This window comes from Phacochoerus africanus, chromosome 1 (genome assembly GCF_016906955.1).
Source record: "Phacochoerus africanus isolate WHEZ1 chromosome 1, ROS_Pafr_v1, whole genome shotgun sequence".
In the NCBI taxonomy this organism is placed as follows: domain Eukaryota; kingdom Metazoa; phylum Chordata; class Mammalia; order Artiodactyla; family Suidae; genus Phacochoerus; species Phacochoerus africanus.
Genome location: NC_062544.1, coordinates 101364806 through 101380181, shown reverse-complemented (window position 1 = coordinate 101380181; position 15376 = coordinate 101364806). Strand labels below are relative to the sequence as shown.

The 15376-nt window shown below is 39.2% G+C and overlaps 1 protein-coding gene across 18 annotated transcripts in view; it reads right to left on the bottom strand.

The window, feature by feature from the left end:
* The window catches only part of ARPP21 (cAMP regulated phosphoprotein 21), a 154251-nt gene that overhangs the window by 108157 nt on the left and 30718 nt on the right, over positions 1–15376 (bottom strand). For 13 of the 18 annotated variants that reach the window (XM_047769941.1, XM_047769949.1, XM_047769886.1 and 10 more), the window contains exons 2-3: positions 2834–3007; positions 893–1059 (exon numbers count right to left, since the gene is read on the bottom strand). In XM_047769941.1, the coding sequence (XP_047625897.1) occupies positions 893–1021 (129 nt within the window). In that variant the 5' untranslated portion in view covers positions 1022–1059; positions 2834–3007. Of the gene's footprint in view, positions 1–892; positions 1060–2833; positions 3008–3092; positions 3171–3602; positions 3817–15376 lie in introns of those variants that run through there. The other 5 variants (XM_047769839.1, XM_047769956.1, XM_047769965.1 and 2 more) reach the window with 5 other exon arrangements.

Sequence of the window (15376 nt, the reverse complement as noted above, 5' to 3'; positions counted from 1 at the left end):
CAAACAAACAGTAAACCAACAACCAGGGAGAGTAGAGGGGGGAGAGGGAGAGCAAGAAAAAAGATGTCACTAGAGTTGAGAAACCAGTAACATCAGAAACAAACTCCCTGCAACTTTTGACCATTTATCTTTCCTCCTCTCCTTACATCAGCCCCTGGGGAGGGAAAAAGCTGGTCCATTACACAGTTATCTGCCTTTGCTCACTTTTTATACAAAAAGACTTAACACTTGTCCAGTTTGATTCAAATAAAATTGATACAGGCTATTTGCAAATATAGTTTGCTTTCCTTGTACCATCTTTCTCTCATAAACCATGAGTATTTAATCACAGCACTTTCTCAGTACCAAAATCACCCGTAAACTCTTCCCTGCCCCTCCTAGAGCATCCCCACTCCCATCCCTCCTTCTCTCTGGCTGGGAATTTTAGGCTTTTCTGCTAATAAGAATCAAAGCTTAGCCTGCTCATGAAGGTCAACAGAGCACACATCTTTGATTTTTCTTAGTCTAGTATGAGCTGGGTCATCTTCCTCTTTCCATGGAATACAAACCCATTTTTAAAACTCAGCTAGTATAAAGTTGCCTGAGGAGAAGCCCTCTACAAACCCCTTGAGGTGGTCCAGAAATTAATGTGGAGATGCTATGGGCAAATTCTGTCACTGAATACGTTCTTTGGATTTTTTTTTTTTTTTCATTTCAAAGAGCTTTACGGTCAGAATGCACCATTTATTCAGGAAAAAAGTGACTAATAACTGGGAAACAATAAAATTCATTTGTGGGATTTCCTATTCATATTACTAATTAGACTCTTTAAAAACAAATCATCAAAGTATCTTTAGAATGAAAGAAAGGGATGCACACAGTGGTGTTAGAAAGGGGATTTCTCCAGGCTCACCTGTAGTTCAAGCTTCTCTTCCTCATCCAGACTTTCGGATTTAACCACACCATTCTCTGGAGTGGTTGTCTCCTGCTCAGGCCCACCTTCCTCCACTATGGCCTGACTCAGGTCTCCTGGCTCAGACATTCTCCCAGATGCAAATTAAAATAACAAGGTTTGATGCCCTATAAGGTTAAGATGTCAGAAAGTAAAGTCAGCACAAAGGGAAGTTTTGACCCTTATTCTCAAGATTCTTGATTTCTCCCTTTGCTCTCAAATTCAAATGAGCAACTCATCCTCCCTGTCAATTTCATACCAAAAGAGAATAAAACAAGATCAAATCAAGTACCCAAGAAAATCACAAGAGGAAGATTCCATCACCCTATCCATGCACACCCCTACCCCCAACACACACACACTTGTGATACACCTATACACACTCTTATGAATATACCTAGCCATCTAAGTGGATCAACACATCTCAAACAGAGACATTTAAGTTTCATGCAACTCCCAGTCCCTATGCCCCACTGTAAAGTAGAAGAAAAAGAAAAAGAAAAAGAGACTATTTCCCCAACTCTTGAACACATGACCCTCAACTTCTGAGTCAGGAGGTTCTACAGCATCTCTAAGATGACTCACAAATAACTGGCAAGTTTCAACCATAGACATAATTTCCAAGGTGCCAGGGATACCTCTCTACAAGGGGCAGAAATCAATGTAAGAGGTAATAATTCAGTAGATATATAGGATCTAAATTTGGCAATAAACCCATCAGGGACAACAGTTTCAGGCTTTAAACTGACAGCGACATAATTAAAAGCAGAAGCCCTCCCTCAAGCCCCTATCAGCTGCTGGGGCTGCAAATTCTGCAGAAGGAAGTGTCTGGCAGGCAGCTCTAATGAAGCTATCACAACTGAACTCTGATGCTCCAGGCTCACGAGAGTTGACCACACAGAAACTGGAAATGGCTTTTCAAAGTGTAAGCCCTTTATTATTATTTTTTCTCCCTACCTCCATAAAGCCCCTGACACTTCCTTTCTGATATGCTGTCACATGAGACTCATGAATTATTTAACATTTACTTCCTCCTCAGTATTTTTAAGAAAAAAAAGAAAGAAGGAGAGAAAGGAAGGAAGCAAAGAAGGAAGGAAGGAAAGAAAGAAGGAAGCAAAGAAAGGAAGGAAGGAAAAAGAAAAAAAAAGACATTATAGCTTGGAAAATCAGTTATTCCACAAAAACTCCCAAGTAATGACTGAGCTGTTCCCAGTCATTACAATGACAATTAATCCTGGATATATCAGTGTCTTGTTCTGTTTTTCTGGCAGTGTTTGATTACCATTTACTAATTCAGTAACTTCATTTTCAACTAGACAAAGGAAGCATGAGAAAAATCTAATTTTTGTTGTAAAATTCCTAAGACCTACCGTGACAAGACAGATGTACCTAATGATATGGTTAAAAACACAGGATCGCTTGGCAAAGGATTGTGGGAATGTGAAAGAAAGTTTTCCTCCAGGATGGTGGTTTGAGTCTGTGAGGGACTAGTGAGCAAGGCTCTGGGGTTTGGGGAGGTTTGAGGATATTCCATTCAGTGTATCTGATGGATCTCATATGTCAGTGACACTGGGGATGCGTGTAGGTAACCAAACAAAAAGTTCTCTTTCCCAGCAGAAAACAGTTTGTTTTTCAATGTACTGAGTTGGGGGAGGAGATGGGACTTCTGTGGCCCTTTTTGCCAGAGCATTTCAATTAAACAAACAAACAAACAAACAGATCATGAGCAGATTTTAAAAAATGAACAAATGGAGCTCGAGTTTTACAAACTGTAAGCCAATCCCTGATACAGATCCTGTTTGTTTGGGTCACCTTTCATGAACTGTTTGATGCAAACAGGCACATTTATAGAATGGGGAAAATATACAGATGAGTGACAGTCATCTGATGACAGCCCTTTACCTTTCACGCAGAATTCCTGCTGTCGGTCTTGGTGACTTATGAGCGGCTTCTGTCTTTCGATGCCAGGAAAATCCACACAAGTGATCAGAGGCAACGGGAGTCCCATGTCCCCATTAACAGTTCAGAACCCCCATCTCCAGGCGATTCCCTTACACGGTCTGACACATCATCCACCTGAAAAAAGATGAAAAGTCAATGATAATGGTTGCAAGAATCACGGTAGGGTGAAGGATGAAATAAACAAGACTGGGTTTCTAACACTAATGACCGGCTTCCAGCAAATCACGTTCCCGGCTTGATCCAGCTCCACCTGTCCCAAGCTGCCTGCTTCTTCTCTAATGAAGGCTACAGCCGGCTGTTCAAGTCAGAACGGCACCCACGCAAGGAGCTAAAATTAACAATTGCATTATGCACCGAAGATTACTCACTTCAATTTTAACCTTTTTTAGTGAAATCTCGCACTTTATATTGAAGGAAAAAAAAAAAAAAAACAAGCTTGTGTGTTTGCCTCAATGAGAATCCAAATCACCTTTGAGCAGAAGTCTTGCCTCCTTTTTCAACCAAGGACTTTGTCTTAATTATAGATCAATCTAATCTACATGAATGCTGTTTCTGTGACTCCTTTCTTCATGAAAGTTATCCTATGAAGGCATATGGAAAGATTTTTGACTTAATGAGGCATTATCTGGAAAGATGAAAAAAATATACAAAGAAAGAAAAAAAACTTTCACCATGACATTGCTGAGAAAGCTCTCTCCTCTCCACTTACAGTTAGGGAAGAAGAATTCCTCATATTCCAGTTGCTGGATGAACAGTCTATCCACACACCTCCCTCCCCATTAGGATTGCTACCGTCAGCTGGGCATTCTGTTTGACAGCAAAGCGGAGGGATTCAACAGCTTTTCAAACTCTGAGCCTGTTGAAAAGAATCCCTGCTATAACGTGCACTTTCTTTTTCTAACAACTCCTACAGAGGCAGAGGCAAAGACAGCTAGAATGCAAACACAGAGACGGATTCCTAATAACGTTTGCCAAAATCAAGCTGGATCTCTCGCCTCTCGCTGCAACTCGACTCTGGTACACACCTGCTAAATCCAATAGCACGCACATCTCTTCACCATAGACCTGTCTTTGAAAACACCACATGCATCTCAGTTATTTAGTCTGAAGTTTAGAAAATCTTTCAGTCTCCCCCCTCGCTGCCCCCTCCCAAGTTTAAATGAGCACAGCTGGCTGCTCACTGAATTTTACTGCATATTGAGTTACAACACCATTTGTTGTGTAAGAGGAAAACAACTGTTGAACATCCAATCACTTAGTCAATAATTTCTAGCTTTATTCATGTCTTATTAAAATGGATAATTGGCTGTAAACTGTGTTGCTTTTGTTGTTAAAAAATTATATAACTGTTGAGAGAAGCAAACATGAATTTAGAACCCAAGTGCATTTCTTGTCAGCAGTAATTTTAATTTTTCAATTTCGACCAGTTTCACCATGGCTACTACAACTATTAAATAGAGGTCAACATGCCTTAAAATTAGGATCTATTTAAGTACCGGCCCATTATCTAATATGTTTTAGAACAGGCAGCAGTGATGGATGGATTTACCAAGTGCTTTTTGGATTCTGTTTTCCTTCTCCCAAAGAAAATGAAGTTATCAATGATTAACCGCAGCCTTCCCATCTCCTTTTTTTGATGCTCCTATTTGCACAGTGGCGGTTAACCCAGCAGCTGAAGTGGCCATGCAGTTTTCAAATCTAAGCCTTAGATGCCTTATTCCAGTCCCAGTAGGTGGATGCAAGATATAATTCTTTCCATGAAGAAAGAACAAACTGATATTCACGTAACCGTCTCAAAGCGCGAACAGCCTGGATATATGTGTGTGCGTAATTACCAGGACACGTTTTGAAATAGCACTGAGCTCTAAAGCCAGCGAGGTATTATTCTTGCATGCCTGAATCACAAAGTCACCATCCACCAGGATAAAACAGAATATGGGCATATGGGGATGAGCAGAGAGGAACATATGGATCACAAATATTTTTGTAACTGATTAAAATTGTTCTCTTTGCTAAGAAAGTGGTGCCAGGAAATCAACCCTACTCCAGCTTTCTGTTCCCCAAACTAACCCGACTCTTCCACAGCCATTTCATCCTAATTTGTTCCAATTTCTCCCATTTTTTTTTTCACAAAGAAGCAAAACCATGTCTAACAAATAGATTTTCTCCAATATTTGGTTAATATATATTCTGGCCAAGTGTCAACTGCTATAGTTGGAGGGGGTGAGGGAAAAAGAGGAGACTCTATACAAATGCACAAAAGAAAAGCGGCTGCAGTTCTTTCAGTGGAAATAATAATTTAACTATAACTTAGGGGGTGATGCTGAACAAAGGCAGGCAATAAGCAAGCTATAGGAAATTGATCAGCAGGGGTGTCAGCTACTTAAAATGAGAAAAATGAATAAAATAATGATCATTGCACATAGACATGTTGTTTCTTATTGTTTTGGCTGACTTTGGAGTTGCAAATAGTAGCACGTGTGGATTTGTGGGGATGAGAAAGAGAGGGAGAGAAGAAAGAAGTATAATGCAAAAGACCAAATATCATCACTAACAAAATAGGCATGTCCTAGTTGTGCGTGTATGTGTTTAATATATTAATCACTAGGCCGTCATGTGGAGAAAGAAAGATCGAGATTTTATTCAATTTCTTAGTTCTCAGAGGATATCTAAAATGGGACGTTAAAAAATTCTGTTAGCACGCTGGGAGGGTTGTCATTTTCATCACAATCCTTCTATTAAAAATTAGCTGAGGATGACTAATCTTATCCCAAATCAGTACATGCACTTTATGATGAAACAACACATACAAGATTTACGTATCTGTACAATTGAAATGTTTCTCCCTTAGGCACTGTTCCTTCTTTTTTAGCTGGTCACAGTTCTGCAAATGTAAGCCACTGGCAAATTGTGGTGACATTAGTGATATACCAATTTGCTACATAAAGTATTTAAATGCTACAACAAAATACGCACTCTATTCTCAAAACCATTATACTGCTAAAGTTTAAAAAATATTTTGAGGCGTTCCTCTTGTGGCTCAGTGGGTTAAGGACCTGGCATTTTCTCTGTGAGGATGCGGATTTGATCCCTGGGCTTGCTCAGTGGGTTAAGGATCCAGCATTGCTGCAAGCTGCGACATAAATCACAGATGCAGCTCAGATCTGGTATTGCTATGCCTGTGGCATAGGATGCAGCTGTGGCTCTGTTTTGACCCCTGGCCTAGGAACTTCCACATGCCAGAGTTGTGGCCATAAAAAGAAGAAGAAGAAGAGGAAGAAGAAGAGGGAGAAGAAGAGGAAGAAGAAGAAGGAAAAAAAAACAACTTTCAATGAGTAAGATTATGCTTTAGAGAGAGAGAGAGAAGAAATTGGAATATAATCCTTTCAAAAATGAGAGTAACTAAGGCATCATGGTATAGTGTACAGACTAATATCTTTGGCAAGCTTGAAATTTTTTTCCCAGGTAACAAAAAAACACCAATAAGAAATTTTCACGTAATTTTACTTTCCCAAAGAAAAATTTCTCCTTCACTACACACATAAGAAACACTCGATCAGAAGCTCTACCCTTTCAATTAAACTTTTTGATCAACTTAATGTATAGGCATTCTGTAAGGTTCTTGAACTACCCATGCAATGCCAAAATAACCAGGCAACTGCTTTGGAGGAAGAACCTAGAAGGATATTTAAGAAGAGGAATTTTCATACTAGAGTTTTAGGGGTAGAAGTATTTTTTTGTTTGTTTGGTTTTTGTTTTTGTTCTTTTTTGGCCAAAACCATGGCATGAGGAAGTTCCTGGGCCAGGGATCAAACCTGCACCACAGGTTCATAGCAGTGACAACCAGATCCTTAACAACTAGGCTACCAGGGAACTCCAGGGGTAGAAATATTTTACATGAATATTATTTCAGCTTTGAAAGTGAGGTAGTTTATAAACATACAGCAGCTCATATGTAAAATTTTACTTTTCTTCCTTAATTATTATAGTAAACTAGACACAAACATAACCCACATCAACGTTTAACAGACTTCCAATCACAGAAATAATGGATGTCAAAGCTTTGGACATAAGAACAGCCCCACAATAAATATAAGTGCCTTTAAAAATAGGAGAGGTTTGATCTCAATAAAAACACTTGAAGGAGAAAGTCAAATGTTTCGATTCTTCACTTTTATAACAAATCTTTATTGAACCTCAACTCTGTGCAAGGCTGTTCTAATACAATCTCAAAAAAAGTTAGTTTTTGCAAAAATATAAAAGTCAAATACTTGTAATGGATCTATATGAAAAATTTAAAAGATGGATTAAACAATTTTATCTTCATCATCCTCTTTTCTTATTATTCATGAACTGGAAAACAAAGATGATTTCTGTTTTTATAATTCTTAAATGTTTTTTGTTTATTTCAAAGGAAGTAAGGCATAAACTCGGGAGTAGTGAATAATGTGCTGAGTCCCCAAACAAATACTTGGATAGCCCCATGGATTGAACTAATTGATGAAAGTAATAGAGTGAAATGTAGCAGGGACTGATATAAGATCTTAAAGTTGGGTGCTAAAAAGTGTTGCATTACTTGCAATTTTTAGTTTAGACAAGAAAAAACTTAAGGGGGACAAAACAGCTATTTTAGAATACTTAAAACATAGTCAGAGAACAGGGAATTGGCCTTGCCTGGTGTTGCTCCAAAAAGTTAGCACCAGGGAAGAAAAAGGAACCTACCTTTTTAAACACAGAACTACCATATGATCCAGTAATTGAACTCCTAGATATACATCCAAAAAAACTGAAAGTAGGGACTAGGAAAGATATTTGTACACCAATCTTTATGGCACCATTATTCATAATGGCCAAAAGGTATTCATCAAAGGAAGAATTTATATACAAGGTGTGATATCTACATGCATTGTTCATATGAATAATATTTCATATGAATAATGAAGTACTATTCAGCCTTAAAAAGGACTGGAATTCTGATAGATGCCACAACATGGATGGACTTTGAAAATAGTATTCTTAGTAAAATAAGCAAGACACAGAAGAGCAAATATTGTAGGATGCCACCTATATGAGGTACTTAGAATAGGCAAATTCATAAGAATAGAAAGTAGAAGGGAAGCTACAAGGAGCTGGAGGAGAGGGAGAAAGGAGTTATTGTTTAATTGGTACAGAGTATTTGTTGGGGCTGATGAAAAAGTTGCAGGTATAGATGTGATGGTTACACAATTTAATACCACTGAATTGTACACTTAGGAATGGCTAAAACGATAACTATATTATGTATATATTATCACAATTAAAAAGAACTTAAAGACGTTTTTCTTCCTGAATATGATATAAACTAAAACTTAACAGGTCAGTATATATATATAAGCAGATCAAACACAGAAGATGATAGTACAAGAGGAGGAACTGGCTTTCTACTTTACAAAACTGCTCCTGATGTGTTGATAATACACATGCTTAGAAGATAAGTTTAGTGGATGTAACCTGCCTTGATTTGTACTGATTCAAGTAGGTAACCAATAAATGTGACCACCCTCCTCCTCTTTCCTCATCTTAGCAGTCTCGTCTTTGGCATGATAAGCTTTGCTATTTAAGTGTCCAATGTGGATGGTGCAAGAATGAAAGGTTAGGATGCAGTCATGGACAGAGAATCTTCCACTGCATGTCCACCAGCATCAACGAATATGTGGCCAGTGTGTCCTCACCCACAAAAGGTAACAAAAACCACTTCTAACTGCAAATGACAACTCTGGGCATGTCTTAATGCAACACAAACTTCAGTTGTCAATCATCTGGATGAGAGAGCTGGAGGTGATGGAGCAGCTGATTAGTAGCTCTGTCACATCACTGACTCAGGATTTTGCATATTTTTTTATTGCAGATAAGGAGATTTTTCTGACCAAAATAAATGGCACAGAGAACAGGGCCAATGGCCCTGCTGCCATTTTAGAAAACAATCTGAGATTGAGAAAGCATTGAGGCTCCTTTGGGTCTGTGTGACTGCTGGGACCAGTCCCAGGGTTTAAAAATAGCCTCAACTTTCATAACCCATGTAGGCTAATCACTATTTTATGTTTCCTACCTTCTTCTGTTAAAAGTCTAGGCATGACTTACCCATAGACAGGGGAGAGTCCGACCTCCAGCCAGGTGCAAACTTAAATAAATATGTAAGTACCCAGAGAACCACAGCCCTGCAAAGAATCTTGAAATCAGCTAGTTTGGCTGATATGAAATCCAGTGATTTGGACAAGTTCCACAACCAGAATGTGACAGAGCTAGGTCAAAATACTGTCATTTTGATTGGGGTTAAGAGCTCTTTTTTAAAACCCCATGTTCCTCTAGTGACTGGGGGCTCTATTAGAAATAAAGATGAGGCTCATCTAATCTGCAATTAATTCCTGGGATATTGGAGAGACACCTACACATTGCTTTTCCCCTAGAGCACTCTCTTCCTTCTTCTTGCATGAGCCAGCAAATATATGGCACAGAAGCTATATGAAAAGTTTGTCTGATAATGGTATGTGTGTTTCTTCCCTGAATTTATCCCTAATATCCTATGGACAAGTGAGTTCCTAGACATCGTGCTCAGTTTTGTTCCTTGAAAACTCCTGAAAGCCCATAAGCCACAGTTAACAGAATGACCTTGTTATCTGCTAGCCATCTGCTGAGTTTACTCCTTCACTTCTAGAACTCATGATACTCATCTTTCTAAAGGCCATACAGGAAATCACGTGCCTCCAAGATTACCAGATCACATGCCCAGGGTTTGCAGGAAGGCATTATAGTTGTTTGTTTGTTTTCTAAAATGTGGAACAATTAATTAGAATCTACTGGTGCCAGAACTCATGCAACATTTAGAAATGAATGTCTACCTAATCTTCAAGCAAAAATCCAGAATCTCAGACTTGAGAAGTGGCTTTTTCACTCCAAGTGTAACTAAAACAAATTTTCCAGTAACGTAAATAACACTGTTTGGATCTTGTTGATAATGATACCACATAACATTGTTCAAATAAAAATGCTCCTAAATAGTTAGTTCCACTAGGAATCCTACCAAATTACACACTTTTCCTAAATATTTCCCTCAATATCATTGTACCATGAGTTCCAGGGACAAACACCACTCTTTCAGAGAAAGGCGGTGGTACCAGGGAGGATGACTAGCTGAAATGATATTTTTACTTGAATATTATTAATTTCACAGATGTTAGAACTTCTGCATTTTAAATTCAGTTCAATTCAGTTCAATACAATATCGTTAAGTATCCTTTTTGGAGAGGATCTGGATGCCTAGAAAATAATCCATTATTTACGCTCAGTTATAAAAACTGGAGACACCTTGTAAAAGAAGAGCAATTTATCTCAAAATGCATATTTTCAACTCTGGGTTAAAGGATTCAAAATTATAATAATTCTTCATGAAGAGAAAAGGCACTTCAAAAAAGGGTGGGGAGAGATATTAATTTTATTCAGCATATCTGACATGAACGCCTTTCTCTTTTATTCCTACAAGAAGTGAAAGAGGCATTCGTCATTTCAAAAACAATGAAACTTAATGAACATGATGCAGTTATAGGTGCCAGAGTGTGAGCTGAATGTTTGTGTTACTAAAGCCCTTCTTACAGAAAAGAAGAAAGGAAGAGATATTTAGATAAAATAAGTAAAAGCAAAATACACTGATAAACTGTTATGCTGTCAGATTTTTTGAAATGGTGACAAAATTCGTGTTTTATCAACATATAAATTAGAAAAAAATAAGAGGTTTTCATTGCCGTGTTGTCTTTGTTTCCCTTACGTCAATGGGTGCTATTGGTGCCATAGCATATAAATAGTTCATATCTTAATGTTGCCTTTCCAGAATTATTACCAGCTAACATCATCATTAAACCTAATCAAAAGGAAGTTTAAGTGATTCACCCATGACCTCAGCTCTGCCTCCAACCCCCACAAGAGCAGAAGAATGGAAAGGTTTTCCTGGGGAGCAAAGGAATTAAAGGGTGCTTCCCTAAAATAAAAAGCCAAAGAGTTCCCTTATGGTTTAGTAGAGTAGGTTAAGGAGCCTCTTTGTCACTGCTATGGCTCTGGTTACAGCTGTGGTGTCGGTTTGATTCCTGTCCTGGGAATTTCCACATGCCATGGGCATGCCCCCCCCACCAAAAAAAAGAAAAGCCAAAATGTGGGCCTATGGGTCTATGACTGCAGGAGGCAAGTTCTACACCCAAAAGGGAGGGAGAGAGGCAGAAGAGGGAGATTTACCAGAAATGGATGTCTGCTGCCATCCCAAGTACAGCATGTGGAATTTCAGGAGACAAGGGAACAAACAGAGTTTTAGTTCTAACTGATGGCTCTGGGTTACAACTGTGTTTTAACATATTGATAGCAAGGTCTTTCTACAAGAACCAACAACCACACCAATAAATGCTTTTACGATTCACTTCCATGCTGGTAATTCTGGACTGAGTTCTTTCCATAGACTATTCTATTTTATCCTCATAGCAAGGACACTACTCATTACTAGCCTGGAACAGGTAAGACAAAATGTTTCCTACTTAACCTGCCTCTTCAGTGTTAGGTCAGCTGGCTATTGGCTCCTTTGACCACTGGAATCCCCAGGTTTTAGAAACTCAAGATGAGTCACTCTTTAACAAGCCTCAATATTTGAATCAAGTAGCAAAAATCATTCTCCCCTGCCCACTATTACCTAAGCTATACAACGATGGGAGATTTCTGCCTGTTTAGTCTAACTCTGTATTAACTCCAGTGCTAAGAATGGCGCCTGACACACAGTAGGATTTGTTGATTCAATGAAAGAAAGGGGGCTCTGAACTCCATAGGGATTCTAACTAGGGATAGCTGGGTCACTGTACTATTTTTCTGCTTCTTTACCCAAAAAAGCCAAGCATCTCTTCACTCAGAGACCTATTAACCCATGTGGCAAAGTTAAGAGAAAACACCCGACGGCCACTAAAAGTACAAAATCGTGACATGCTTCTGGATGGATGGGTCTTAAGAGGGCTTTGTTCTGAATCCATGATGGTGGGTCAGTCACTTCAGAAGAGTCCCAAGTTTACCTGGTGAGAACCTAGCCTCCTGTGCCCTTTCAAAAAAGATACTAGAGGAAGGAAAAAGATGGTGCTTGTCTTGGGGGAGCAACCAAGTCAACTAGAGAATTCAACGGACAAAGGGATTTGAGAGCAAAGCAATCCCATCCAGAGGACTAAAGCTTGCAGTACAAACAACACACACCACCACCAACCTTAGACCCTGTGGGCAAAAGCTAGTGTGAAAGCAGTCTTAAAGGAACTAGTAGATAGAATTAACAGAAACTGGACAAGGAGCAGACATTTTCATTAACCATAAAAGGAAAGTGTTGAGCCCCTGAATTGAAAACACATGTGGGCTTTGGTAGTTTCTGAGTTTTCCCAAGAAAGTGATGGTATCCATCAAATGTATGAGTTACCACAATTAAACTGTCCAGGCAGTTAGGCTTTGCTCACATTTCCAGATTTAAAAAATATGGAAGGAGTGCCTCTCATTTCCTCTAAACTCTACTTTTTTCAGTTACTGCAGTGATTTTTTTCCATTGAGTTTGATGGAAGTGCTTCCTTCACTGGGGGCTCTCACCTGTGTCATCTGGCCCTTCAGGATGACATGCCCCCCACTGCAGGTGCAATGGTGTTCTTACCACAAAGAGGAGGAGGATATACCTACATCTCACCAGACACCTCTGTGCCTTCTTGAATATTGGGACCTTTTTTCCCTCTGTTTTGTTTTTCTTCTTTCTCTACACTGCCCAGTACAGTGCTACATAAAATTACATACTGAAACCCCTGCAAACACAGTCATGAAAACTAAAAAGCCACAGCGCAGAGATCAACAGATTTGCTGGAGAAGAATGTAAGTGTTTGATAAATAATTCCTACTATCCTCAGACTTCTGGGAGAAGATGCACTTGAAATGAAAGAGAAATGAATTCACTTGACATTGGCATGTTTTTGGATTTAATGGTTAGCAACGTAGTGCTGGAATTTTTGCTCAGCACAATCAGATCTCTAGAAAGTCTATTTAAACTGTAGATGGGGGAGAGTAAGTAACAACAAAACCACCACAGGATGTGCATGAAGGCACTGCAAGAAAAGAACCTGCATTCAGGACCTCAAATGCTGCAGAAAGGGGTGGGAAAATGTGATGACTCCTTTCCTGGAAGAGGAGGGAAGTGAAAGGTGCCCTGTGTCTTCAGAGACAGGACTTAACAGAGACTCAGGGAGAACAGATGTCTAGGAAAAGAAGGCAACCATATAAACCAGTGTCTCTATGCTTTTATTTCTAAGCCTTCAAGGGTTTGGCTTATCTTTGGATCCTGTTTTAAACAAAAGTGTTCCAGAATGTTCAAGACGATGAAAATGGGCCAGAGACTGATTCTAAATTCCACTGGCCTTTGGGACCTTCAATAGGCTTAATACATGGCAAGAAAACAATCCGTACTAATTTTGCTGGAAGGAGAAATGGATATATTCCTGGGAGAGAAACATTTTCAGGAAACTTACAACACGGTGGTGGAGCAGAATCTGTTTTTTTGCCCATGTGTCCCAGGGCTCAGCCAGAAGGCAATTTCCTACTTAAGGCACATGAATGCGCGTGTGCCTGTTTGCGCTGGGCACTCCTCCAGGTCTGGGGCCATCTGCAGTAATGCTGATCCGACCCCAGATGCCCTGCTTGCAAAGCAACCTCAAGAGAGCTGTGGTTGGTCACTTAAAAGACAGGGGTGCTGCCGCTTAAAGCTGGCCTGTGTGTTGCCATCCAATGTCAGAACTGAGATCACATGCCCACTCTCTACCTCAAAAGCTTGGCCAGACAGGATGACGTCTGTCTTCTCCTTCCCTGCTCCAAGCCTGATCTCAAAGCTATTTTTTTTTAAGAAAACATTCTTGCTTGAAGAGACAGTTAAAGAGTTAGATGCATTCAAGACTACAGTATTTTGAAGTCTGTGAGTTAGTTTCTGTTTTATAAATAGGTTCTTTTGTGGGGGAGAGGAATACATTGGGAGGATTGGATTAATGCATACACACTACTATATATAAAATAGATGACCAACAGGGACCTGATGTAGAGCACAGGGAGGTCTACTCAATGTTCTGTAATATACTTTCAAGGTCCAATAAGACCTTTCAATCCTAAGAAACCTGGGTCAAGGAAAATGGGTGTTTGCTTTTTGTGATTCTCTACACTTTTAAATATCTAATGCATTTTGATAATCTTACAAAACTCTGAGCTGCTGTAAGCTCTATGAATTATTCAAACCTGCTATAGTTACATACTGCGGAAAAAAAAGAGGAAAAAGAAGGTTATCAAACCATTCCATATAAGGGAACTGGCAGAAACTACTGAAATTCAGGAGACACATGGTCAGTTTCAACCTAAGGGATGGAAGATGTTGGCCTGAGGTCCTAGGGCAGAATGGTTCCATGGCTATTGAAAGAGAAAGGTTAAGCTATGTACAAGAATTCCTTGAGGATTTTAAACAGACAAATTGAAGATTTGAGGTCACTTTATTCATAATGTCTATAATGCTTAATCCAAGGATCAGGAGGGGGCTATTTGTTTTGTATATGTGTCATGTGATTAGAACAAAACAGTCTTTAAAGCACACATGATTTTCAGAGACTTCAAAAAAGGGGATTGTGGGTGGATGCAGGGCAAATGGACATTTTAAGAAGAAAGACGTGAGGCTAGTGTGCACACACTTCGATGTCCTTAATGTGCAAACTTACACTTAAAAATCAAATGGAATGCTGAATCCCTGCAACAAAATAGGACAACCAGATCCCTGGAATGGGGGCTGGAAATCTGGTGGTGAATCAAAGAACATCAGTGATGCAGATGTTAAAAGTCTGCAAAACTCTACATCCAAGCCACAGATGTGGAAATGGCCAGGCTGAAATTATCTGGAAAAGAATCAACTTTACGAAGTGATCTATCACAGAAATGAAATATCTGTCAATCCTATGTAATGTGTGAAACTCAGCTTTGGAGCTGCTGGCTTACCTGTGATAGCTTTGAGGTTTTAAACATAGATAAGAAAGGAGAAGTCAGTAGGTGCATCATAATATAAAGCATGGCACACTCAGAAGCGGAAATTTGTTGGTTAGATACGATTTCCTTAATAAAAAGTCCAAGTTATAAACACCTGGGGAAAATTATACAATGGAAAAAAATAATAACATTTCTTTACTCATAATGATACTTTGAAGGAAGGGAGGAAAAAAGGGAGGAAGGGAGTAAGGGAGGGAGGGTGGGGAAAAACGGTTAGAAGGAAGAGAGGCAGACCAGCCCGACAGTCAGAAAAAGAACATCTAAAATGAATATAGAACATGGAATATTTGGAGAAATTCATGATGAAGTCTGAAACAACTTTAATTTTCACAAATAGGTCTAAACTAGGAAGGGAAAAAGAGTCATTCACTCATTCCTATTAGC